The 27,574-nt window shown below is 38.7% G+C and overlaps 1 protein-coding gene across 1 annotated transcript; it reads left to right on the forward strand.

Annotated features, from left to right (window-relative positions):
• olfm3a (olfactomedin 3a) lies at nucleotides 1–27,574 on the forward strand. The gene is made up of 6 exons (XM_072378344.1): nucleotides 1–226; nucleotides 17,883–18,026; nucleotides 21,706–21,861; nucleotides 22,598–22,817; nucleotides 24,691–24,797; nucleotides 26,369–27,574. Exons 1-6 carry the CDS (start codon nucleotides 158–160, stop codon nucleotides 27,044–27,046), a joined length of 1,374 nt encoding a protein of 457 aa, XP_072234445.1. The 5' UTR covers nucleotides 1–157; the 3' UTR covers nucleotides 27,047–27,574.

The following is a 27,574-nucleotide window of genomic DNA, read 5'->3' on the forward strand; positions in this document are numbered from 1 at the left end:
AGCGGTGGGTGTGATGTCGCTGAACGCGTGCTCTCTGTGCCGCTGTCAGAGCGCTCTCCCTGCGGTTCCACAGACATAAAAGCAAACACGCTGAGGCAGAAGCTCAATGTTAAAGGACTGAACCTTGGAGAAAAGTGGCTGCCCGGAGCCCGCCAGAATGCGGGTCCCTTTGAGCGTCTTGTACCCGCTCCTCTCCCTCACCATCTTCGGATTATATCCCTCTATGGTGAGTTTGCATTTTCCTTTAATTTCCTTCCTGACACTTGTTCCAATGGAACGACGCTAACTACAGTACACTCTATGAGCAGCTGTTGTATCAAAGCTGGATGATTTACAATAATTTCTATTACTAAATCCCCGTAATGATATGTTCAACTGTTTCCTTTTTTTTTTTTTTTTGGTATTCCAAATTTCACTCAAAAGTCCCGTAATTTAATGGTTAGATATTTCGCTTTAAAACTCCACTGAAGGCACAATACTTCGGTGTAGGTTTACCTCACCCAGCTGCACTTCTTCCCATAAAGATCAATGGAAACTTTGAACATTACATGAGTATTATATTGTAGTTACAAATATGGACTGTAACCTCCTGTTGGGTTGGGCATGTAAAGAAATGTTCACATATATGGGCTTTTAACGTTAACCTTAAATTCGTGGAAATTACTCTCCATGAATAGCCCTTACTATGTAACTCCTTCTGCAAAAAACAGTGGTTTCTTTGTAAATTAATTGAATTAAAAAAAATTGATAAATAAATAAAAAACACATTTGCTCATTGTCTTTGCCACTTGTGGATGTAGATATTTTAGTATTTCATCAAAGGCTATCCTCTGTTGTCTGCCTAATAGGTGATGAGAATAAGCTCTAAACATAATTTCTACTTGTTCCATGCAGGGTTTTTGCGTAGATGGAACATGTCTCTGTGTCATGACCTCATCATCCACCATAAAAAGGCAGTCAGTCTTTTGTCAATTTTAATAATGTTCCTGTCCGAATTTTTGTTTATCTTTGTGCTTAACCTTGAGCAGTTCTAAGTTGCATGCGCAGTTCATACCAAAGATAGATAGAATAACAAGGAGTGAAACTCATTGCCTCTGATTAATGTGTAAAGCAATGTGGGTTCTTGGAGCTCAGGGTCTTCTGGAGGTGATGATGTGGAGCTGTCCACTCTCAGGTGCTGAAAGATCGCTACACAACCTCTCTGGTTTTGCAGAGCCCCGCAGAAAAGGAAAAAAATCATTAATTATTTTTTAAGCTGTTTTCTGAACCTTCACTGTGCTCTGTGTAATGTTGCTGTGGAGGATATACTCAATAGAAGATGGTGCTTTATTGATAAGGACAAGATCTTCAATTCCAGATACATTTGGGGAATTCGTTCATCTATACATTGACAGAAAAAAATTAACATGGTAGATTTGCTAATCAGCTCATTCTTTGCCATTTATCAAGGGGTAATATTAGTTACAGTTTCTAAGCTGAGAGGACTCTGTTTTTCTTGTTAACAAATTATTTCAAAAGGCTGTTTCTTGGGTGGTGTCTGTACAGAGACACGATTTAAATGCATTCAGATTTGTTATTTTTGAGGTCTTCATAAATAAATTCACAAAGAAAGCAGAACAGAAAGATTAACCAACAGTGAAAACATTCATCTCTGTGCATCCTTAGTGTTTGTATACACACGTATAAGATCCATTCGTATCTTTCATCTGGTTGTGATCATAATGCATCGCTGCATGGAGGAATATGAGATATTGCTTTATCAAGAGCTGCATGCAAATTGCTTGCAGGCCTTTCAGCCTCAGGGTTTTAACTTATCTCAGAAGGCAAACCTTTTATGGTATTACACTAAGCAGGAAATTATTGAGCTGTCACTCTGCCTGTCAGACATTTTAGAGGAGGCTTTGTTCAGAGAAGGGGCAGTCATTACCTCTTGGCACCGAAATTTATGTCTTTGTCCAGCCCCTACACACCCCCACAGTCGACCCACAGGCTGGGTTTAGCAACTTAAAGATAACCTCTTACAACCACGTTCCTGGATTTGGAGGTTAAAGCTAAGGCTAATGGTATGGATTTACTTTGTCCCTGTGTGGTATGATCTAGTTTGGCAGCTATTACCTCTGCAGTGTACATAACAGATCCCTGAAGAGCCTTTTTGGGAAAATTAAATATTTGCATAGTGTGGTTTTCCTTATGGTCTGTGCCAGCCAGGTAATTACACAGCCACTGCTAACGGCACCGAGTTACTCTCATCCTGATCAAAGTTATGACTGGAATTTGCGTTTTATCATTACACCTAATATTCTGCACCTGGAAGACATATTGATTGAAGGAGAAGGACAGTTTTAATAGACTTCAGGAGTCTGACGTCAGACTGGTGCCAAAACTCAAGTGCCTGGTTAAAATTCAGCAGACATATTTATCCCTCAGAAGTCACAGAAAATCACAGCAATTTTGAGCAGAAATTCTGTTTTATATTGGATTGCGACTCACACTGGCTTTATTTCAGTTATCTTTTGCATGTTTTAGCATGTGGAAACATTGGCATCCACTGTGACTCTCCTTTTTGTGCATATTTTATCTCACAAAAAAATTGTATGCATGCCCATACATTGTAATGTGTTTTTGTTTTACCTGAACAGTAGATAGAGTGACTAAAAAGTATTCAGACTATGAAAAGACTTGCAATTTGGTTGCTATGTTATGTGCTATTTTGTTCCATGCTGTTTCCATGCAGACAACAAACTCCTGTCAGTTCCTCAGAGTAAATCCCAGACCTTCATTCTTCTTCATCCAGTCATGTGTAAAATCAGTTAATCTCATGAAATGATTGGCTTTTTGACATGTTTTTTTTCTTGCAAACATTTGATTTACTTTGAACCACTGACTATAGTGGTTTTCCTTAAATACAGCTACAAGAGAAGACTACTGCTTTGCCCTCCATTGGACGACACAACTTCTTTTACCATGTTGACAGATCCTCTTCAAGCTAAATTTCTGCCATTAGAAATAGAGATATGTGTGATTATATGATGCACAATTAATAGTAAAATGAATGCAACATGCACAGTCATTCATTTAGCAAAGCAAGTCAGAACCGTAACACTACCACTGTGTTTCACAAGAGGTTCCTTTCTTGAAAAAAAAATGTCTGTACCAAAGATGTCTTCTATTAATGTGATCTCTAACCAATCTGTCCAGAACAAATTATTCCAAAAGACCTTGTTTTTATTTCAATGATAACTAACAAAAGTTTTGCTTTATACTAAATATTCATTTTGAACATGGAGATATTTCTATGGCACCCCACCACATGAGGGTCTAATTTATGCAAAATCTGATTACTGTAGATTTATGTACTCAGACACCAAAAGCTACTGGAGTTGCCTGCAGATTCTGTAAAGAAGTCACTCTAAGTTTTGAAGACTGACCATTTCTTTGTGCTTTTAGGTTGAATGTGCTGGGTTGGTCAGCCCTGGTCACAAGGGTCAGCCCTTGAAGTCTGTGCTACTAATAGAGGAATTTATTTTCCTTCTAATTTATTTAAAATCATTTGGAAATCTTTTTGAATCCCTTGCATTCATTTCCTGTCTTCCCAAGGCCTTTCGAGGGCCCGCAACCAAAACATGCACCAGATATTGAAGGTTTAAATAAGTCTGCTTCCACGAGTTTGTCCATAAAGAAAGCTCTGATAAAAGCCACCCATAATGAATATGATCTTTGTATGGCGTAACAAATGTAGGGGTATACTAACCTCGTCAATGCCAGTGACTAATGACACAGTATACTGTATCATTATTTATTCAACAAAACCAAGCCAAAATGCTGAAGCAGTGTGTGAAAAACGAAGTACTTTCTTACTGCTTCCATAGGAAGAGGGTAAGTAGCAGCCAGATACTGCTAATGAAATGCTCTTGATTATATGATCTTTCACAAAGCGTGAGAAATTTTGTATTTAGGTGTGTGCTCACACAATGCTAAGGAAGAAAAACATCAGCAATGCATTTAGAGAAGCAATTGCTGCGGCACATCAACCTAAAAAGGATTATAAGACCATTGTGTCCATCATTCTACAGTAAGAAAGTTTTTGGAGGAATTGCCTCTCTAAAATGAAAACGACAGCACAACTTAAGTCTGTAAAGCTGCTTCTGAACATACCACAAGACTTGTGGAACAATGTTCTTTGTACAGACGAGTCCAAACTGGAGATGTTTGGGCATAATGCACAGTAATGTGTTTGGAGAAAAGCAAACACAGCATATTAGCGCAAACACCTCAAATGAATTGTTAGGCACAGTGGTGGAATGGTGATGATTTGGGCTCGTTTTGGAGCCAACAGACTTGGGTACCTGGCAGACCCTAAAACAACCATGAAATTCATACTCAGATGTGAAGCCATCTATCTGACAGCTGCAGCTAAGCCAAAATTGGGTCATGCAATAATAGACAATGATTCAAAGCGCAGCAGAAAATTTTACAACAGAATGGCTGAAAAGGAGAAGAAATAAAGTGTTGCAATGGTCCAATCAAAGCCAAAAAATGTGAGACAAAATTGCTCTAGGCATGTCAGAGACTGATGACATCATACATGAAAGGATTTGCAAGCTACTGAAGCTTTTTACAAGCCAATGATTCCTGCAAACTCCTGAAACATGAGTTGTACTTATTTTTGATAAGTTAGTTCTTAGTTTGATAAACAATGACACTGCATGAAAGGTCACAAGACTTTCTCACAACACTGTATAGGTTTTATTACTTAAACAATCAAAATAGCTGGCAACTCAGTGTAACATGTGCTTGTGTTTATCACTTCTATATGAAGGCATCGCTTTAAAGAGCATGAAATGTTTTTTTCTTTTTTTTCTGCTTTAAAAAACCCCTCAGAATTTAATGTTATTCACTTTTTTCTGTTTGCACCCTGGTGGGTGAATAACAAATAATGTACATGGCTGCACTGAATACAACAGCAGCATGAACAATTCAAATCATTCTGTACAGTTTCTGCACCAGCACCAGTGGGATGGAGCTTTGTGTAGGCACTTGCCCTCTTTGTTAGCCAGTGTGGGTAGGTGGAAGGCAAGCATGCACCTAGCCTTGTGAACCTACACTCAAACACAAAGACCATTTGTAAAAAGCAGTGCCGGTTTTGCCAGTTTAAAGAGATGCAGTTTTCAGCTTCAGCTCCTATTGAAAGTTTTCGGGTCCCATAATCAAACTGATCAAGGCTGAAAAGGTTTAGGGATAACATGCACATCCACATTCAGAGGGGGGTTGCCTCCCTGGAGCTTATATCATTTATTTTGTGTTCGATGTCCTTTTTACACTTTCATTAGCATGAATGTATGATACAGTCAAGGAAATTTGTCAAGCACAGACACCATATTATGGTAAATAATATGGGTACACAAATACATATGCACACTATCATTTAGTGATTATAAAAGTTTCATATTTCTCACAACAGTTTCCAGCAGGGACAACATCAAATATGCAGATTTTCAAACAAAGCAAAAACTGATACATGAATATGGTGGTATTATCAGATGTAGTTTCTTTATATACAACGACTTGGGCCCTTTAAAGCAACTCTCCCTTGACTGTGAATACAGCTCAGTTAATAAAAAGTCTGGGCATAATTACAAGAGTTGAGACATGATGTTGAAACTACCGGGGGCACAGTTACAGCTCTTTCACTGTTCCCCTGTAATTACAGCCCAAGTGGTCTCCATATCAAATACATATCACTTGATGACAGCAGAAAGGCTGGACTTGAGAGGAAAGCGTTTGTGCTCTCCACAAATATATACTGTAATAAAGCAATCAGATATTTTAATTTCTCACTAGTAAAGCTGAAAATGCTTCTTTATTTTAAGCAGCTATAAGCACTGACAGAATTATACAGATGCTAAAACCTAGAGCATGTTTTAGTCTTTTTTAAGTCAAATTAAGGAGACAACTAATAAAATAAGCATGTGTTTATGAAAAGACACAAAATGTTTTGGTTTAGTTATTGTTTGTTAAACCCAATCTTCTCAGTTCCATTTTCTGTGTATCATGGACATTATTATTAAGCTGTAACAGGCAGGTTGATTGAGTAAACAGTAAATTAGAAAGAGAGATTTAAGCTAGCTTTTTAGTGTTTACCGTCACTTTACTTTCTTGTATTACAGGGTGGAACTGGTTAGTCCTCAACATTAACAGTGTCAAATTAATCTTAAGATCAGAATGTTATGAAGTGTTCATTTGAGAAAATCCAACAGAACAGGCTACAGCTCTCATGATGTTAGTCGTCTATTTTACGCTAGCTCCAAGCTAGCAGGAAAACCATTGGTGGGATTTTGTTGGATAGGCCAAACATCCATGTTTGGAAAGTAATACACATCTTCCCCATTTACAGTTTTTTTTTATAAGGAGACACTATAAAATAGTGTCTACTCCCAAAATGTTACTTTATACTGTCAGGATTTCTTCCAAAATAAATTTATTCCATACTCCAAAAACACTGGGAAAGTCAGAATGGGACCAACAGGAAGCTAACCAGCTTGGCCAGCTAGAGTCTGGATAAGGCCGGCATGCTTCTGAGCACGTCAGCAACTACTCTTTGCACTGCTCTTAAGCCTCTGTATTTCAATGGTCGGAGATGGTCTTACTTTATTCCCCATTCACACAGCTTCTGCACATGGTGAAATCCAAAGCATAACAAGCCTGTATCCCTTGCTAGGCTTTCAATAAAAATGGCTGTTCTGGATCTTGGTTTAGCAAACAGTCAATTGAGTTGGCTGTGCATCTGCTCTACAATAAAGATCAACACAAGGATATGAGGTGGAGAAAAAGCCAGCTAGTGAGGTCTGAGAGGCAAAGGTTTCGAGGTTCATTTAAACAGCACTTACCATGACTGCCACTCCCCAGTCATTTCAATGAGTTAGGAAGGTTCCTAAGCAAAAAAAAAAAGACTTTACGACCAGAAACGAGGTCCAGAAAGTGGTTTCCTGAGTCCAGGTTAGCAGAAGAGAGCCATAAAAAATCCAGACCTCAATGGTCAGAAGTACGAAAGTATCTGGTCAGAAGAGGACAAAGAGCAGCCAGCCATTTTAGAATAAGAATAATAATGTGCCTTCAAACTCACAAATTGCCAGATTGAGACTGAGTGATGAGTTCGAGCAGAGTTTTTAAGTTGAGGACTGCAATCTACAGTCGAGGAGATGTAGGATTACTAAGAGCTGGAGTCATGATTAAGGAAGAATCAAGAGAAGGGAAAGAAATAGGAAAGAAATAGGAGCAGCTGGGGGCAGGAACAGTGAACCACTTTTGTTCAAACTTATATCAGATCAAACCTGTTGCTTTGGCAAATAACTTGTTTTAATGTGTTGACAGCCTGGTGTGTGCAAAGTGAGGGACATCAATTTAAAATGTGGACTGGATTTGCTTTACTATGGGCTCTTTGTTTGGTGCTGTGCGTCAGAGCTTCCAAATCAGTTATCTTAGTCTCAAGTACATGATAAAAAACTTCATACATAAGGACAATTATTGCTAAAGAAGGCAGAGCAATGACGTATAAAAAATTGCAAGAGAAATTACTGCTACTGTTGGACCTAAAATATCCCTACAAATAAATGTCACTTACTCTACAAAATAAGCAAGATACTTTGCAAAGCAGAGTGAGTGCTTGAGTGGGGGTGGCTGAAAGTAAAATTCAAAACTAGCTTATCTGCAGAGACATTTAGTGCTATTAGAAGACATAAGATAATTCCGACTCCACAATAACACATTGCAGTGTTATTACATTGTATTACAGCGCTTGCCGCCCTCAACCACCCTCCCCACTCTGGCAGGACACAATCTTCTCCGCTGAGTTTGAGTCATGGTTAGCCTTGTTGGGAGTGCCTCATGCAGCTAGACAAGCATGTTTCTTTGTGAACATGCTTGCATTGTTTTGAATAATGTTCTTGTCGTCAAAAAGCCCATGCACATAGTGAGCAGTGGACAGGACTTTTAAGCAAGCAAAGTATTTAGTATTTAGCTAGCAGCCTGACCTTATGGAAAGTATCTAACGTTTAATTACACAGTTTAGTATTATTTGTTCAAAAACAAATAAGCTCTTCCTTATTGTACCCCACTGATTTAATAAAAACATAAAAATTACTAATTTGTTAATTAGCATTAGATAGCCTTAGATAACCTGAAATAATTCACAAGCCTGTTAGCAAGCTGTGCTGTATAGTCACAGGACTGCTCATGCTCTGTCTGATTATATTTGAAGCAACAAGTTTAGGAACATTCTCAGAAAGTTGCTGAAAGGCATTCTATGAATTAGGGAATCAATTAACTGAAAATGTAAGTAAGGAGAGGAAAGTAATTAAAGCGAATAAATTGCTATGTAACTTCTAAGAACCTCCTGAAATGCACTGCCCATATTAATGTGATGTTATCTAATAGTTAAAAGCAGCACAGGCTCTTTTGCGTTTACAGTACATTAGTACGGAGGTGTAGTTAAGAGGCTTTGCTGCAGTTTTAACATCACTACTAACACTGCTGAGGAGCATAATTAGAGGGAGAAATTTCAAAGGACACGAAAGAGCAAGAAATAATCAGGTGAACGACCTTTGCTGCAACATTCTGTGAAATGGGACCATGTCTGGGTCTGCAGAGTCTGTGGCATTGATATGGTAGCAGTGTCATTTTCAAACATTTTACTTATCATGCAGAACTAATGAGCACACTCACACTTTTCAGATATCCAGACTCACTGTCAAGACATATGCATGCTAATGACACAGGTTTAATTTGGCCATCAATTAAAGTAGGGTTCTTATTCTGGCAGACCCCCTCCTGAGTATTACTTACACCACAAAATACAATTCCAACTATAGGGCAAAAGTAATGTGTAAATATTATTGTTTGAAACTTTATCAAATAGACCATCTTGGCATGGTATTTCTTCGCTAAGCTTATTTACTTAAGAACATTTGTTTAATATAGATGGTTGTCTTCTGATAAGGAATAAAAGAACAAAGATGTCCATCGTTGCCTGGCTTTATTAAAGTGTACAACACAAGTTTTTGTACATATTCTGTCACAGCTGTTTTATATTCTGCATGTGTATGCACATACCATTTGGTTTTGGCCTGGAGCTGTCCAGTGACAATACTTCACCAATTACATTTGATGACTATTTCATTGTCATCCTCCGTGGTGCTTATGACTGACATGTTGTCCTGTTCAGGCTGAAGACTCACTGAAGCACACCCTAGAGAAGAAGTGCGAGGATGTGAAAAGAATACTGCTGCTGCTCATTCAGAGCCTGTCTGGGGCAGAATTTGCCAAGCTCCTGCAAAATTATCTATTCAATTTTCTCTTTGCTGGGGTCAGAAAAGGCAAGAAGGTGGCACGCCCCCAGGAAATTAATCTCCCCGCATGTCTTTCACCACAGTCACATCTGACAGAGGATGGCCCTCTCCTGTGCTGTGTCTTTTTCCTCACTCTATAGTGTTCAGCATCTCTTTGGCAGGATCTTTCTGGGACTTTTTTGGCCACAGGAGTATTGCTGCCAGTGCTGTTGCTCTTGTGCTTATGGGTGTTACCATTTGTCACCGCTGTCTCCGATGTCTGCATCTTTCTGGTTACAGAGCTGGCTGCACATGCAAGTTCATCTTCCTCCTGCCATTAGAGCTAAAATGTTAACTCGTTTAAGCGGTATGATCATCAGTTACAGTACTGACATGTGTATTCCACTCCACTTGCTTCCCAATACCCTGGTGGCTTTTTGTTTGGACAGGCTGATAGATGACTGGTGAGATAGCATCTGTTTAGGTCTCTGACTTGTGGCAGGCAAGATGGCAGCATTATTGTGATGTGAGATTTAGCTTTGTTGGCATCTCTGCTGCCCAAATTTCTCTCTAAATATTACAGCTTTGTGTCAGTTTAAACCTTATTTCTTAAGCTTAAAGACTGGCAAAGTAAGAATATAGAATGACGTTTTAACATAAATGAGAACATTGCTATAACTCTATTGAAATAAACAGTAGATTCTATGCAAGACATCTGTTTTGTGAATGGACTCGATTGAGAGAGTGTACTATGTAGCAGACAGAATTAATGGTGACAAAGGTTAAAGCATGTGACGGTGTTATTTCCAAGCTATCACTATTCTTCTTTTATGACTCAGCATAGTGAGGATGGCGGTGCAACTTTAGACACTTAATCTACTCACAACTCCATACTTTATGCCAGTGTGACAAAACTTTGATGACAGCTTATCAGTATTAGACTATTTGTGGCCCCCAGGCAGCTCATTGAGGGAATTGAGGGTTTACCTCTCACCATTAATTTAAACTGTATTTATAACAGATTGGTTTCTGCCCCAGCCACTGACAAGCTTTTCATTTTTTTCCCTTTCCCCATAATCTCACCTTTGGTAATCCTTTGAGGATTTCCACACATTGCCAGACTGATACTGCTGCAGCACAGCAAATCTAAAATGGGTAAAGAAATTACATCAAGAGTCCAAGACTATATTCAGCAGGGTGGAAACACATTCGGTGCAGGCAGCCAGCTACGGACTTGCTGGGAATCATGGCAGCAGCTAAAGCAGATCTGTTTAGCTCTGAATAGAATCATTCCTTTTCTGGATCTGCATGCAGAGAGCAAGGAAGAAAAAGAAAAAGAGCAACATCGAATTTTTAAGTGCTGTGATTTGGGGTTAAAAAATACTGTTTTTACAACAAGTGACCTAAGAAGCAACACAACCTACTACCACTCGTCTTTCAACTGTGTTTTATAGCTGCTTACAACTGTAGGTAAGAACAAAGGAAGTAATATGGATCTTATGACTATTATTCCAATGACGTTTATTGACTTAATCTAGTCCACATCACCTATATTATCCTATCCATTCACTTCCACTCCACTAGAATGGAGACATTTCTGATGGTACCCTCACAAACATGTTTTATTGGCAAGAGAAGATATGTTTTAGAAATGTTTACATTAAAGAATTAATCAGTGATACTTAGGCATCATTTTAGCACAAGCAAATGTGATTGTGATTAATGAACAGTCATTAGCTAAAATCTCAACTCCTCAAGATTCTTGCCCCAGTCAATTATAGTGCGTTTATTCATTAGTAGAAAGAAAGGGTTACCACTTGGACCACTTCTTATCCAAACTAATTTAAACTTAACAATATAACACTCTTATAGGACGTAATGACTTTCAACTACTGATGACACGAAAGGCGAGCTGCAGAAATTAGGAAGCGTGTTACAGTTCAAATGGTGAAGCATTATTATCTCCATATACTTCAGTGCAATGGTTTTTAACCGCATGATTAAAAACATCAGCATGTATCCTGTAGGCATCCCAGGAAGCTTCACCAGACTTTAGATAGACAATCCATTCATCCATCCATCCATCTGTTGTTGAGAGCCCTTAACACCGCTTCAAAGGTTTCTTCCAAAGTGCGTGCAGCTGGCAGACTGTTAGAAACTGCAAGTATTGCAAAAAAAAAAAAAAAAAACACATCAATCCACACTATGATAATGGACAAAATCCATCCATCCATTTTCTATACCCACTTAATCCATTGGTTGGGTTGCTGGGGGGGCTGGAGCCTATCCCAGCAGTCATCAGGTGAAAGGCAGGGTACACCCTGGACAGGTTGTCAGTCCATTACAGAGCCACACAGAGACAAATAACCACACACACACTCCTAAGGACAATTTTAGAAACACCAACTAACCTAACATGCATGTTTTTGGACAGTAGGAGAAAGCCAGGGTACCAGTAGAGAACCCATGCATACATGGGGAGAACATGCAAACTCAACGCAGAAAGACCCCAAGTTGAACCTGGAATCCTCTTGCTGTGAGGCAACAGTGCTAACCATCACACCACCATGCAGCCCCTAATGGGGGGTTCAGTTGTGGTTTTACTGCTTTGTAATGTTTCCATTTCTTTTCACAACACAAAGAGACACCCACTGCGATGAGGATACCATGCGATGAAATATTTCCGGTGTTATTTTGTTCCATTCTTCCTGCAATCATGTCTTAAGGAGTGCAACAATACAGGGTCAACACTGTCACACTTTTTTGTTACAAAAGACTCAACACATTCTCGATTGGGGGCACAGTGGGCAGGTTTGTTTATCATCGACACGCTTTTCTTCTGCAGCCGTGCCTCTGTAATGTGTGCAGTGTGTGGTTTTGCATTGTTTTGATGAAATTTGCATCAGTGTCTTTGATCATAAGGTTTCTTTGTTGCACAGCAAAGTTTCAAGCGCCGTTTGTGACTGGAACTGTGACTGGAAGATTCCCCACTGTAGTAATGTGGGCATGTCAGATACTGATGAATGACTTTTCTTGTTGCAGTGCCGTCTGAGGGATGAGTTGATGAGAAAAAAACTAAAATGTTGCTGGTTCAAACTGTTTTTTTCTTCTATACAGTCTCAACTTTTTCTTATTGATCATTAAAACTCCATTCTTTTCCTGTCTTTTCCAAAGTTTTTGCTGGCCTGATTGGCAGTCTGAATATATGTTACTGTAAATGTCATGCTGGACCTTGGTGAGGCTTACGAGGCTTGAGCTGTAATTCAGTCAGGTGGTATGATGAAAGCCAAATATTATCAAGATCTTTATTTTTGAATAAAAGCTAGATAACCCTGTTGCAACTTAGAAAACAGTTGATTTAAATAAATCCGACTTGTCTGAGGACTGTTATTTATTTCATAACTGTTGGATGTCGAAGGCAGTTGGAAATCTTGCAGGCCATCATTTGTAAAACTGTTTAATCACCCTGTTACCTTCGTGGGCCTACTTTATGTATTTATTTTCTTGCTTTTGAGGTCAGAACACAGATGTATACTTGAGTTACTTATTTTCAGATTACGCTAAAAAATAAGTAAAAACATAGACCATTCTAAAAGGATTAAGATGTGAAAACAGTTTTCTTTCATTTTAACAACAGAGGCTTAACAATAAGTGGAACATCCTTAATTTAAAAATCAGAAATATAACAAGAAACACTAAACAGAGAAAGAGACTTGTCTGAATGACAGAGGGAAGTCAGCATACCCGTGCAGATACTAATTTCTATTTTAATCCTATTCTTTATTAAATTTCTTAATTATTTTTTACCATGACATGATTAAAATGATGCCCCAAAACATCATTCTACTTATTATTCTGTAGATTAATTAAAATTTACTCTGACTGATGAAATATGTTTTTTTTTTTTTTTTTTTCATTTGTTAAGTGAATTTCCTGTTTTGTTACAGGCTCAATGCAGCATGTAACTAGCAAACATGCACTCACTCCAAGAGTGGGAGGTTGTGGAGAACCTTGTGTCGTGAACAGTTGTGCAAAAAAAACCTACAGAATTAGCTAAACCTTTATTTTAATGGGCTGGTAGCAAACTACAAATAAAGTGATGGAATGTTTGCAGAGAAAAATATTGTGACAGAGACAGTTGTGTCTAAATTGTTAAAATGTTGTCATCCTTCGCAAAAGATGCTTTTCAGGATTGGTTTCCACTGTTGACTGAAGACTTAATTCAAGTGGCAGAAAACCGTGTCTGTAGGCAAACTCACTGTAAAAATATCGATGACTGGCGTATATCAGCCTTCCAAAACCCATGGGCCAAACCCTGGCAAACATAGACTGGGAGATCAAGAAGAACAACTGGGGGAAAATGAAGGTTGGCTGCCAGTTATGTTTTTGTGTGTGCAGGATGAAATGTGTGTGACCATTCATGCAGTGCCGTGTGCTTTATGTCTGATGCCTTTGCAGAGGGCAAAACTCTGCAGGGTGGCGGGGGACAGCTTTGAGCTGCTGGATGCTGTTTTGTAGGGATGATTAATGACTAGACTTTGGCGTGCAGCTCTGTGAAACTATCGTTGCCCTGGAGCCTGATCTTTTCCTATCTGACATACTGAGAGACAGAAAGTGTTGAAGAAATAGTCGTTCCTCATCAGCAACATGGCTTTGTAAGTAAAATGCAACCGCTAAGTTGGATACATCGTGTCTGACACTTATATTGACATGAGTATAGTCTCCAACATCAGTGGTGCCATGTATTGCTTGTCTGGGACTTTTTATCAGACACTGAACAATCAGTCTGTAAGAGATGGGTAGTGCAGCTCTTTGTTATGCTCATTCTCTTCTCAGTACATGTTCAGTGAACTCCTCAGCTAATCATCTTACGTTTGCTGTCTTTGAGCTGCTCTGTACTTCTTTGTCAGCACTTTCCTATTTTCTTTGTTTATTTCAGCTCTTGTTTGCCTACATAATCACCTCTCCTATTCATAACCCTGCCCCTCCCTTTCAAATTCAGCCTTCTTCTTTTTCTTGAGATGTATCACTGCAAATACCTAACCCTACCCACATATAAATATTTGCAGTGTTGGTTAAAAGTCTGAATCATTTTATTACTATTTTGCATAGATATGACCTAAACAAACAATAGTTTTAATAGTATGTGTTACCATCGTTTTCTCTGACTGTTGAGCTTGGAAGAACCAATTCCTTTGAACAAATTAACTTTCGGCCCTGAATGTTGATGGAGTTGGTCAGGAATTTGACTTACAAACAATATGAACAATAAGTTCAACCTTCTGCAGTATTTTTGTTTTTGCAAAAAAAAAGAAAGAAAAAAAAATTCACCAAAAGTAGCCAGTTGGAACAGTTCAATCAGGGCACCTAAATCCTTTCCCATTGTCAGTTTTATCATGTTCACCCTCAGTACTCAGAGGGCTACACTGTATTCAGAACCCATCCATTAACTACAACTGTACCACCACCCAGGGAACAAGCCTGCAACTACAATAAGATGAAGAGATGACATTACACTGTATTCTGCTGGCTGTGTTGTACTAAAGTTTCTGACAAACCCAGCTTTCTGAGAGAGTTCATTATTTTTGGCTTTTGGACTGCAGAAGTCAGTTTCACACATGGAGATTGAGAGAGAGCTGCCAGCTGTCTTGCAGACAAATAAAATCAATCAATTTTAACTCTTTTCCACTGTGACTTATTGCTCTCTGTTTCAGAGCCTCCATGTGAGACGTTAAGGTTGGTAAATATAAAAACATATGTATGAGGAAAAAGTGAGTTGCTCCCACTCTCATATCTCTGAGCTCAGCACCTATATTTACAAGTTGCAGGTACATCCAGATGTTATGTTCCCATTTATCTACTCATTAAATACTTTCTCATTGTAGTCAGAAGCCAGATGTTAGTGGGTGTTATTGGTGTTTTAACCAGTGTAATAAGAGACTTTAATTTGACACTCTTATGGAGGGTGTTCTGGGTTTCCTACACCTGAACCTCCGGTCTGACTATAGCATTTACAGCCTAATGAGCATTTAGAGGTATCTAGACCTCAGAAGTCCTTGATTGTCTGTGTCATGACACCATTTCACTAATGTATGCTGCGACAATCCTTTCTCATGGTAAAATGATTCCTCCACTTCTTTCATGCTGGATGACACATTGAGCTGATAACTTAAACAGACCTGCTTCTTAGTTTTTAATTCCACATGTTACATTTCCTTTGCTTGACTGCACTTTATGTTCTCTTATACAGTGACGCACTGATAAAGACTTTAGTTCACGTTACACTGCTATAGGCTTGTTAGTAGATGTGAGCTCTAGCAGCAGACACACTGCAGGAAGGTTTTCCTACATATATCACACTGTCAGAATCTTGTCCATGGCTATCTTTGGTTATAAAACCATTATAACAGCAGTCTTTCAACCTCTGTCATGTTGAAGAATTGCAGTGAGTGCATAAGTGAGCTACTCGTTTGCAGCAAAAGTGGTCATATCTACTCTCTGCTTCAGAACAGTCAGCTTCTAGCTTGAGTTAACATGCTAATTTAGTATTAACATGAGCCTCTGGTAACTAGCTAAACTCCACAACTCCCTCAATCCCCATCTATAAGCTGTGGGGTTTAGCAACATAAGTGAGACAGTTGGCAGAGCCAAGCAAACCCCTTTTTTTTCATAAATGGATTGCAGGGAGTTTAGCTTGTTTACAATTCTTATGAGATTTACTGAATATGATCTCATTAAACAGTAAAAAGCTGCATGCTGTGGCACAACAAGGACATACAGAAAATCTGACAGTTCTATTTTTCTTTGATTTAATTAATAGCATCAGTGAGTAATTAACTGCTGATTTATAACATCCCTAAAGCTAATGTCAAGTTTTCATTAATGGGTAACTCAGATTTAGAGAGGTAGTTGAAGTCATACTTGTGCTAAAGAGAAGTTGTTTCAAAGGTTAAAGGCAATCTTGTGCCCACTTTTAGGGCTCAACTACAGAAATCCAGACATTTCTTGAAACTAATATTTTTCCCTCTGTTAAAAGAAAAAAACATCTCAAGGACACGGAAATCCCCACAAACACTGAAATGATCATGGCAGGCCACATTAACGTCATGTCAAAACACAAAAAGGCATTCTGAGCATGCCTAGTAAGCTGATTTTGTGTGAAGGCTAAACCAAAACAAATGGAATTCATTTGTGTGAACAGAAAATTAAGTAACTTGTTGTTTGACACAATATTACGAAATAAGGGAAAATAGAGAAATTGATACGTAGGCGCAATTTGTTGTTAAATTTTCCAGTGGATGCTCATTACACAAAGCAACAGTGCATGAAGTAAGCTGACATGCCCAAAACCTCTGTTTATCATGTACATACAGATGGACTGAGAACAGAGTTTTAATAATCTTCCCATTGGATAGAGTTTTTAAAAAATTTCAGTTTTTCTGACAAAAAACTACATTCACACGTGGATATGGGAAGAAGAAGTTTGCTTTGCAAAATATTCGAGTCAGTGTCAACAGGGCCTTGGTGTCGTTCTCATCCACTTCAACAACAACAAATCATGACAAATAATACAGAGCCTCAAGACCTCTCTTTTGTGGGTAGGAAAAAAAAATCCTACAAAGAATAAATCGATTTTTGCTACATAGGGAAACAACAGCCCCTTCCACATTTCAGCCCCGACACTGCTCACAAGCAGGAGCAGAAGGCAGAAGTCATGTTGACACATACAAAACATTATTGTTGTATGTTGGGTTTGGCCTTGCTCCTATTTGCTTCAATCACCTTTCTATTACACACAGATGTATCCAGAAAAATCTCATTTTACCACGACGAAGATTGACTACCCTTTTTCGTACCAGACAGGATAGCAGTGCGTGAGCACATCTAGGAAATGATGAATGCAAGCCTGAAATGATGAATAACCTCCAGCTGTGCAATAAGCAAAGGAATGATATATAATGTGGATGATTTTTGATTATTTTTGACCCAGGCACAAGATTGGACATCGTTTCCCTACTACTTCTTTGCATACTTCTACCTTCTCTTACTATACTAAATATGATAGTTTTCAACATTAATAAATGTGACAATTGTCTTAGAATGAGGAAAGTCACATGCCTAATAATGATGTTCAAAAGGCTTAACTCCTCTGCTCTCTTTCCAGCACTTCTTTATCAGTTAAGCACAGTGCATGTTACAAATTAATTTATGTTTTACTGCTTAAACATCACTTTAGATCATATAAAGTAGAGCCCAGGTTGAATATTAAGAGGACATTTCAATTCCACTTACCAATTACCTGCTTTACAAACTAAATCAGATATCTGTATAATCATCAATGTATCATCATACCTGTGATCCCTGTCTGAGGTGAAATGTGTGTCTGTAGCACTGATGGGATCTGTCCAAGTGTTTTTTTCACAGTGGATGAATTTGTAGCAGCGTGTCTTTGTTGCTAGGTTTAGAATTGCCTTACAATGGTTCACATGATTATGAAATCATATCATATGGTTCTATCCTCAGAGTGCATGTTCTGTGTGTTTTTGTACATACTTGCAGACTATCGGTCCCAAGGAGGGATGGCAGGTGTACAGCTCAGCTCAGGATGCTGACGGGCGCTGTATTTGCACAGTGGTGGCACCAGAACAGAGCCTGTGCTCTAGAGATGCCAAGAGCCGACAGCTCCGCCAACTACTAGAGAAGGTAAGCACAGAGTAGTACAGTACAGTAGTACAAGTACATGCAGAGGGAGACATTTACCATTCCATTGGACCACACATTGCATGCATGCTCTTTGGTAAAGACTATACAAGTTATATGTATTCATTTACTGTTTTTTCTTTATTTGTATCTTGTTATTAGTATGATACTCCTCCTTATACAAAAAGTCAGCATGTGCTTTCAGTCTTTTTTTCATACCCATACAAGCAAACAATAAGCATTTCCTTGTTGGAACTGCAGTCTCTAAATTGCACAATAAAATGTCAGGGTTGCATAACAACATTTGTTTAAGGTTGGCTTTTAGCAGCACATTATTAACTGTGTGCCACTGTTTTCAAGTGGAGGTCATCTGTGTCCACTTGTTTCATTTCAGCTCAGTGTCAGAGTCTCTACACCTTTGTTCATCTCTGACTGACTCTTTCAAGGCAATGTTATCCTGGGAAACCTTGAAAACTTACATTCGTGTGAACGACTGTTTGTGAAGCACAAGCTCCACCTTGTTGCATGCACAATGTGCACTATTCACACTATAAGCACTGCCACTATGCGAACATTTTTCATTTTTCATTGAGTATCTGTAGGGACATGCTGGAAAAACAAGTCCAATCCACAGATGCCCAACCAAACATGTCACAGGACTTAAAGGCTCTGCTGCTAAAATCCTTCTGCCTGATACGACGGGACAGGGACTTTTACAGGTAGAAGACTTTACACAATGTAAGGCAGGTGTTCAGGTCAAAAAACTATGGCAGTTCTTTTTTAACTTTGAATGAATTCAATTTAATTTATGTTCAATTGAAGGCTCATAAAACCTTGTTTGGATGGAATAGCTTAGCACTGCCTTTTTGTGACATGAAATCATGCCCAACATATGTTCAATTCAATTCAATTCAATTCAATTCAATTCAATTTTATTTATATAGCGCCAGATTACAACAATTGTCATCTCAAGGCACTTAAGTAATATAGTCCAATTCAAGCCAATTGGAATTCAATTCATTGTAATCATAATCCAATTAATTCATATAGAGCCAATTCAAAAAATTAATATCCTAGCTAAGGAAACCAACAGATTGCACCGAAGCGTATCTTCAGTCCAATCTCCCGTCCTGAGTGTGCCTGTGGCGACTGTGGAAAGGAACGACTCCCTTTTAACAGGAAGAAACCTCTGGCAGAACCAGACTCAGGAAGGGTGGCCATCCGCCTCGACCAGCTGGGGTTCGAGAAGACAAAAAAAGAGGGAAAAGAGGGGGGAAAAACATCATAACACCATTCAAAGGATATCTGTTGGAACAGGGAAACATACGTTAATAATCACAATAATGTCACATGTATATAAAATCAATTGTGAAATTAAACAGGGGAAAAAGAGAGCAAAGTGAGGAAAGGTGTGACAGATGAGGTCCCCCAGCAGTCTAAGCCTATAGCAGCTTAACTATGGGATGTTTCAGGATTACCTGAGCCATCCCTAACTATAAGCTTTATCGAAAAGGAAAGTTTTAAGCCTAATCTTAAAAGTGGAAAGGGTGTCTGCTTCCCGGACATCTACTGGCAGCTTATTCCACAAGAGAGGGGCCTGATAACTGAAGGCTCTGCCTCCCATTCTACTTTTAGAAACTCTGGGAACAACAAGTAAACCTGCAGTTTGGGAGCGAAGTGCTCTGTTAGGAAAATATCTTACAATTAAATCTTTAAGATATGATGGAGCTCGGTCATTAAGAACTTTATATGTGAGAAGAAGAATCTTAAATTCTATTCTGAATCTAACAGGGAGCCAATGAAGAGAAGCTAAAACTGGAGAAACAGGTCCAAAGAGAACAACTTCAGTTTTGTCTGAATTTAAAAGCAGACAGTTCTGAGTCATCCAGGTCTTTATGTCTTTAAGACAGGCTTGTAGTCTGACCAACCTGGTTTCATCTGGTTTCATAGATAAGTACAGCTGAGTATCATCAGCATAACAATGGAAATGTATGCCATGCTGTCTGATAATGTTACCTAATGGAAGCATGTATAAAGTAAAAAGAATCGGTCCAAGCACAGAACCCTGAGGAACTCCATGACTTACTCCAACGTGTGAGGAAGATTCTTCATTTACAAGAACAAACTGGAACCTATCAGATAAATATGACTTAAACCAGCCTAATGCAGTTCCTTTAATCCCAATAACATGTTCAAGTCTCTGTAACAGAATGCTGTGATCGATCGTATCAAATGCAGCACTGAGATCCAACAGGACAAGCACAGAAACAAGTCCGCTATCAGAAGCTAACAGGAGATCATTGGTAACTTTCACCAGTGCCGTTTCTGTGCTATGATGCACTCTGAATCCTGACTGAAACTCTTCAAACAGATTATTTCTATGTAAATGATCACAAAGTTGAACTGCAACTATTTTTTCAAGAACCTTGGACAAAAATTCAGGCAATCGTGTTACTTGGTAAGTCTAAAATACGTCAGTCACCATCAGGGATGCCATTTTGCTCCATGGTCACACGTAATCACAATGATCACAGCAAAGCATCGCTTTGGGGTTTGTTTCAGAAATGAACTTCCCTCAGTTAGGGTTACAAACCAACATGGTTGTTACAACACAACTTTATTTGGCGTAGTTTTCATCTTTCTCACAGCTTCTGGTCACATATTCCTTGAATGTGATTATTTGCTGTATCTGCATGCGTAAACAAAAGCCATATGGCCACGTTTTGAGAAGGACAGTCTCTTTCATAACACATGCGCCATTGTTGTTCCCTGGACCTGAGAGTAACAAAAATGTGGGTGAAATAGTGAACCAGGTAAAAATGAAAGAAAATGGTTTGTTGGATACCTTTACTCTGTCTTCCTCCTGCCTGGGTCTGTTGTTTGTGAGCTTGTGTGTCTATTTGAGTATTCCTTGAGGTTTGTAATGTGGTTAGTGGTGTGAACACAGCCCTCTCCAACCGTTTTGCAAGTATTACTGCCAAATGTTTCAAGGTTAGTCCCATCACCAACCCCCTGCATCCATCCCACCGCTGTCCCACAAACACAAAAAGACAGACACATAAATACTTATTTTCAGCACAGCACTGAGAACCTGTCTAATCGACACTGTTTTCTGTCACTACAGAATGTGTTGCAGGAAACTCTTACCTCAAAATATTCTGGATTTTCTAGATTTTCTCACACTCAAATTCACACACAAATTGGAGGGGGGGGGGGGGGGGGTAGCTTTGCATATGTGCAGCTGTGTGTGGCTGCTTACTGTAAGAATCAATTTGGCGAAAACATTCTGTTCCCAGGTGGCCTTGAAAATGATTATAGACCAGAGAGAGGCTTTGAAAGATGAAAGGTCTTCAGGGAAATCACAGAACACCATTTATTACTCGCGTGTCTTCATTATTAGCTATTAACCCATATTGACGATTGACCTGGTCCTTGAATAGGACTGATATTTGTTTTTGCAAATATGAGATCTGATTTGTCAAAAAAGAAGAAAAAAAGTCTATAATTTTTCTCATAAAAGTGATCAAGCAGAGGAATGTAGAAAATATTCACCAGATTTGCTGCTTAGTACTTGTAACTATGGCTGTGATGATTTAAGAACCAATCAGTGTTGTGGATCTATCAAAGCCTCCCAAAGGAGCCCGGTTTGGGGGATTGTGTATCATGACTTGTTTCACTGTAGGTGCAGAACATGTCTCAGTCCATCGAGGTGCTGAACCTGCGCACTCAGAGGGATTTTCAGTATGTCATGAAGATGGAGAACCAGATGAAGGGCCTGAGGACCAAGTTCAGGCAGATTGAAGATGACAGGAAATCCATCATGGCAAAAAATTTCCAGGTATTGTAAAAGCACCTTTTAATCAAAACCAGGTTTAATTAAACGCTCATTTGATCTCTTCAATCAATTTACCTTAATTGAGGTTATGCAACACTGATTTCATAAGTGCCATTTTAGACCATGACAAATTTCCCCGGTAGTCTAAAAGGTTTTCAAATATACGAGGCAATAAGTCCACGAAAGAGTCTGTGTTTACTGATATAAATGTGCCACAAAGGCTTCAAGAGATTGTCTTGTGGCTTTAGCTACCCTGTATGCATTGCACTGGACAGCTGATGGAGGAGCATGAGTATCTCTCATGCTGAGAGTTGCTTTCGCTTCAAATTAATTGGAAAAATAACTGCATGGAAAAACCACTCACATGGCAAAAAAAATTTTTTTTTTAAATCTAAGGAATAAGGCAATGGCTGCCCATAAACAAATGCACACGTTGCATGAAAACTGCATAAGAACAAAACAGGAATTGGATCAATCTCATGTTCAGTGATACTGGACCTATTTCTAGTTTTTGTTTTAATAACAAGCGATTTAGAGAAATCCTTTGATAACCTAACAACTATGTATTGTTTTCATGGACACATATATTCAACATGGACTGAAGCAGAGTTATACAACCTTCCCAGTCAAATTCTTGTCAAACAATGTGTAGTTTTGACTCTTCCCGACCTTAACATCCATCCAAATCCTTTTACCTCTCTTTTTCCCATTTCTGCTTGTGTTGCTGTCGCCCCAGCAGGAGCTTAACGACAAGATGGACGAGCTGAAGCCGTTGATCCCTGTGCTGGAGCAGTACAAGATGGATGCTGCTCTGATTTCCCAGTTCAAGGAGGAGATCAGGAATCTATCCGTGGTGCTGACAGGTATCCAGGAGGAGCTCGGAGCCTACGACTACGATGAGCTTTATCAGCGAGTCCTGCGGCTGGACAACAGGCTCCGCAACTGCATGGGCAAGCTAAGTGAGTACTGTTTATGTATGCTGGGCAGTAATTTAGTGTTTTTGAAGTCTTTTTGAAAAATAGCACCAACATTGTACTAGTTCATAAATAATGTTGACACAAGAAATATTTGCAGGAAGCCAGAAATTGCCACAGCCATACCATCTATTTTCCCTAATTTTCTACTGACAGGTAAAGCAGAAGAAAACAACCTTAAGGGATCCATAAATAAAAAGTGTAGCTTGACAGTCTTTGTAGTTTCAGTTGTGTATGAGTCACTAAAAAGTTCGATGTTTATTCTCTCCAAGGATTATTGCAGGTAACTTTCCTACATTTTATTTGCTCCTCAACCTTTACAGTCTGCCTGGTTATTTTTTCCTTTTAAAAAACGAAGGTGCAGCTGTGGTTGATTAAATTATGTTTTCACCAAATCTCGTCCCTGTGAAACGAGAAAGATACAAATTCATTCAAGCTTGTGTGGGCTGTTCAGTACGTAAGACTGAAATTGACGTAATTTGAAATGAATCCAGAAAAATATATAAATGGCTCAATTAAAAATGCTTAATATGCCACTAAAATAAAAGGGTGATAAATGAATGAAATCATTAATGTATGGAATGTGAAATTAATTTAAATTTCTAACTCTGCATTTTTGGATGAATGGATCCACTTTTTTGACAATGAGGTTGGGTATTATTTTTTATATATTTATATATTTTTTCTATATTTGTTATAGATCCATTTTCTTAGGTTTCCTTTTTACATTCCTGTATCAATTTCTGCTTCATTATGCAAACAGAGGTTGTCTTTCAGAGTATGAAGCAAAAGTGCATTCATGAATGTAAAAATGGAAACACAGAACTGTAAAAAGTAAACAAATATAAATGTGCTTGGGGAAATAACTAGGAAAATTAAAAGAAGCAAATACATTGAGAAAATTGGTAAAATGTACAGTAATTTTATTAAAAAATCTTTGTAAAATGACTATGAAATTCATAAACAAATTTTGGGGAAATGCAAAGAAATAATGTAGAAATAAATATAGGGATAAAAAATAAATATGTAAACAATTAATAGCTTAATAATAAAGTGGCATATCAACACAAAGTTAAATTAACTCAGTTAAAATATAAAAATAATCAATTTATTTCACATTCTACACATTCATTTTTGCATACAATTGTTTTATTGATCCATTTCTATTTTTTTGAGATGATTTCGGATTATAGCAGTTTCAGTCCTCTAAAGTTTGGTGAAAATAATGGCCTTCAAGAGTAAAATGTTCTGAAATCTCTCATAGGCATTAACTGCGAGTAATATGCCCTCCTTCACTGCCTTTTAATGAGCAGAAAAGGAGGCACTTTGTGGCCTCACGATGTACAACCATAGTACAACCTCTCCAGGGGAGTTGTCACCTGAATCAGTCATGCTGGTCACGTTTGGAATTACACTCCAACTCTACCCTGACGCTGGCTTTCAGGGAGTCTATTTTCCTGTATTAAGGGAGGGAAAAACCAAAGTTGATTGAATGATACCTCTTTTTTTTGGTTCTTGCGTTTGTAACTGCACTATGAAGAATATCTGTTGTAGTGGAAATATGATGCAGGAGGTCTGTATATGGAAGGAGCTTTATGTATTTTCAGTCTTCAGGTTCTCTAAAAAAAGAGGACACACAAACTAGAAATGAGAAATGTGAGTTGCATTTGGGTGCAAACAGTAGTCGCAGCGTTATGCTTTAAGTTAGATAAAACTGCCTCCCACTGATGCTTTTTTTTTTTTAGTATGCGCAGGGGGCACACTTTGTGGTGGCACAGGCATGAAATTGGCTTGAGAAATCTGGTTAGAGACAGAACCCACCCCAGCACATCTTATCGCTGCATTTCTTTATTAACAGCGTGTGGGAAATTAATGAAAATCAGTGGACCTGTAACAATAAAGACATCTGGAACTCGCTTTGGGGCATGGATGACTGATCCTCTAGCAACAACCAGAAACAACAGGGTGAGTTTTGAAAGTGGGGTGTGAGGGTGTGTGTGTGTGTGTGTAGGGGAGAGTGGTTACTATCAAAGGCCTGTGCAGTGTTTATGGTAACTGTGTTGTGCTCTCTGGAAAAAGAAAGCTCTGCCATTTATTTGAATTTAGCAGTTACATTTGATGAACTAATAGAGCTGACTATCCGATTTTACGATATAGAGAATTATGTAATGGTGATTATGGTACCATAGTAGGAGTTTAATAAGTGAGTTAATTCAATTCAATTCAATTCAATTTAATTTATATAGCACCAAATTACAACAATTGTCATCTCAAGGCACTTAAATAATATAGTCCAATTCAAGCCAATTGGAATTCAATTCATTGTAATCATAATCCAATTCATTCATATAGAGCCAATTGAAAAAATAATATCCTAGCTAAGGAAACCAACAGATTGCACCTAAACTTGTCTTCAGTCCAATCTCCCGTCCTGAGCGTGCCTGAGGCGACTGTGGAAAGGAACGACTCCCTTTTAACAGGAAGAAACCTCTGGCAGAACCAGACTCAGGAAGGGTGGCCATCCGCCTCGACCAGCTGGGGTTTGAGAAGACAGAAAAGAGGGAAAAGAGGGGGGAAAAACACCATAACACCATTCAAAGGATACCTGTTGGAACAGGGAAACATACGTTAATAACCACAATAATGTCACATGTATATAATATAATTTGAGAAATTAAACAGGGGAAAAAGAGAGCAAAGTGAGGAAAGGTGTGACAGATGAGGTCCCCCAGCAGTCTAAGCCTATAGCAGCTTAACTATGGGATGTTTCAGGATTACCTGAGCCATCCCTGACTATAAGCTTTATCAAAAAGGAAAGTTTTAAGCCTAATCTTAAAAGTGGAAAGGGTGTCTGCTTCCTGGACATTTACTGGCAGCTTATTCCACAAGAGAGAGGCCTGATAACTGAAGGCTCTACCTCCCATTCTACTTTTAGAAACTCTGGGAACAACAAATAAACCTGCAGTTTGGGAGCGAAGTGCTCTGTTAAGAAAATACCTTACAATGAGATCTTTAAGCTATGATGGAGCGCGGTCATTAAGAGCTTTATATGTGAGGAGAAGAATCTTAAATTCTGTTCTGAATTTAACAAGGAGCCAATGAAGAGAAGCTAAAACTGGATAAACATGATCTCTCCTGTTAGTTCTCATCAGAACTCTGGCTGCAGCATTTTGGATCAGCTGAGGGCTTTTCAGAGAATATGTGGGACAGCCCAATAATAAGGAATTACAGTGGTCCAATCTAAAAGTAACAAATGCATGAACTAGTTTCTCTGCATCACCCTGAGACAGGATGTTCCTGATTTTAGTAATATTACGAAGGTGAAAGAAGGCAGTCCTAGAAACCAGTTTTATATGTGCATCAAATGATAAATTCTGGTCAAAAATAACTTCAAGGTTCCTCACTGTAGAACTAGAAGCCAAGGAAATACCATCTAGAGTAACTATATGACTAGACAATTTCTCCCTGAAGTTAATGGTTGCAGACGTGTTCATTAGATCTGATTCTAACTATTTCCTTTATCCTCTCTGATGTAGGTTTGGTATATGGACAGCTACACCAACAGCAAAATTGTGCGCGAGTTCAAAACAATGGATGACTTTGTTGCAGGAGTGGTTTCTCGAACCTACAGCCTCCCATTTAAATGGGAGGGAACCAATCATATCGTCTACAATGGATCCCTTTACTACAACAAGTACCAGAGCAACATTATCGTCAAGTACAGCTTTGAGACGGGCAGTGTGCTGGCCCAGCGAGCGTTGGAATTCGCCGGCTTCCACAACATGTATCCGTACACTTGGGGGGGATACTCTGATATTGATGTCATGGCAGATGAACTGGGAATGTGGGTTGTGTACGCAACCAATCAGAATGCTGGAAATGTGGTAATCGCTCAGCTAGAACCTGATACCCTGCAGGTGCTGAAGACTTGGAACACAGAGTACTCCAAAAGGAATGCAGGCGAGTCATTCATGATCTGCGGGACGCTGTATATCACTAACTCGCACTTGTCAGGAGCAAAGGTTTACTACGCTTACTCCACCAAGACTTCAACTTATGAATACGTAGACATTCCTTTCCACAACCAGTACTCTCACATCTCCATGCTTGACTATAATGTCAGAGAGAGAGCACTGTACGCCTGGAATAACGGACATCAGGTCATCTTTAATGTCACCTTGTTTCATGTCATAAAAACCGACGATGACTCCTAATTATGGTACTTTTCCAACAACAAAAACAGCACCATTGTTTGTGATACAAGAGTCAACTTATTGATGTTTTCTCTTGACAGCAGCATCTTTATTTGACATTACTTGAACTTTCCCAATTCGTGGCTCTGCATACTTGAATAGAGCATGAACAATGACTTTACCAGAAAACATGGTCAAATATTTTTTACATTCCGCCACTGCTGCTGATCAGACTGGTATGCCTTACTTTCTATGTGTTGGGTTTGCCAGCCAAAGACTCTCTGACAGCTTTTGCATGAATGTCAACATTTTGTCAACTGTAATTTACTATAATACGTCTGTGTTTTGTTGCAAATCTGTCGTTTGCTTACAGTGTTTGCTTTAGTCTATTTAAGAGTCTATTTAAAAGTATTTAAACTTTAAAAGCAACTTAAAGCATATTTGCCACATTGTAAATTAGAAAATGTAGTTGCCAGTCTTTTAAAGAGGACCCTGTAAAATGTTGGTGTTCTGACGTCTCTGTGAAAGAACATTTGTATTTTTTTATAA

Source organism: Leuresthes tenuis, unplaced genomic scaffold (genome assembly GCF_036924035.1).
Source record: "Leuresthes tenuis unplaced genomic scaffold, fLeuTen1.0.hap1 SCAF_24, whole genome shotgun sequence".
Taxonomy (NCBI): domain Eukaryota; kingdom Metazoa; phylum Chordata; class Actinopteri; order Atheriniformes; family Atherinopsidae; genus Leuresthes; species Leuresthes tenuis.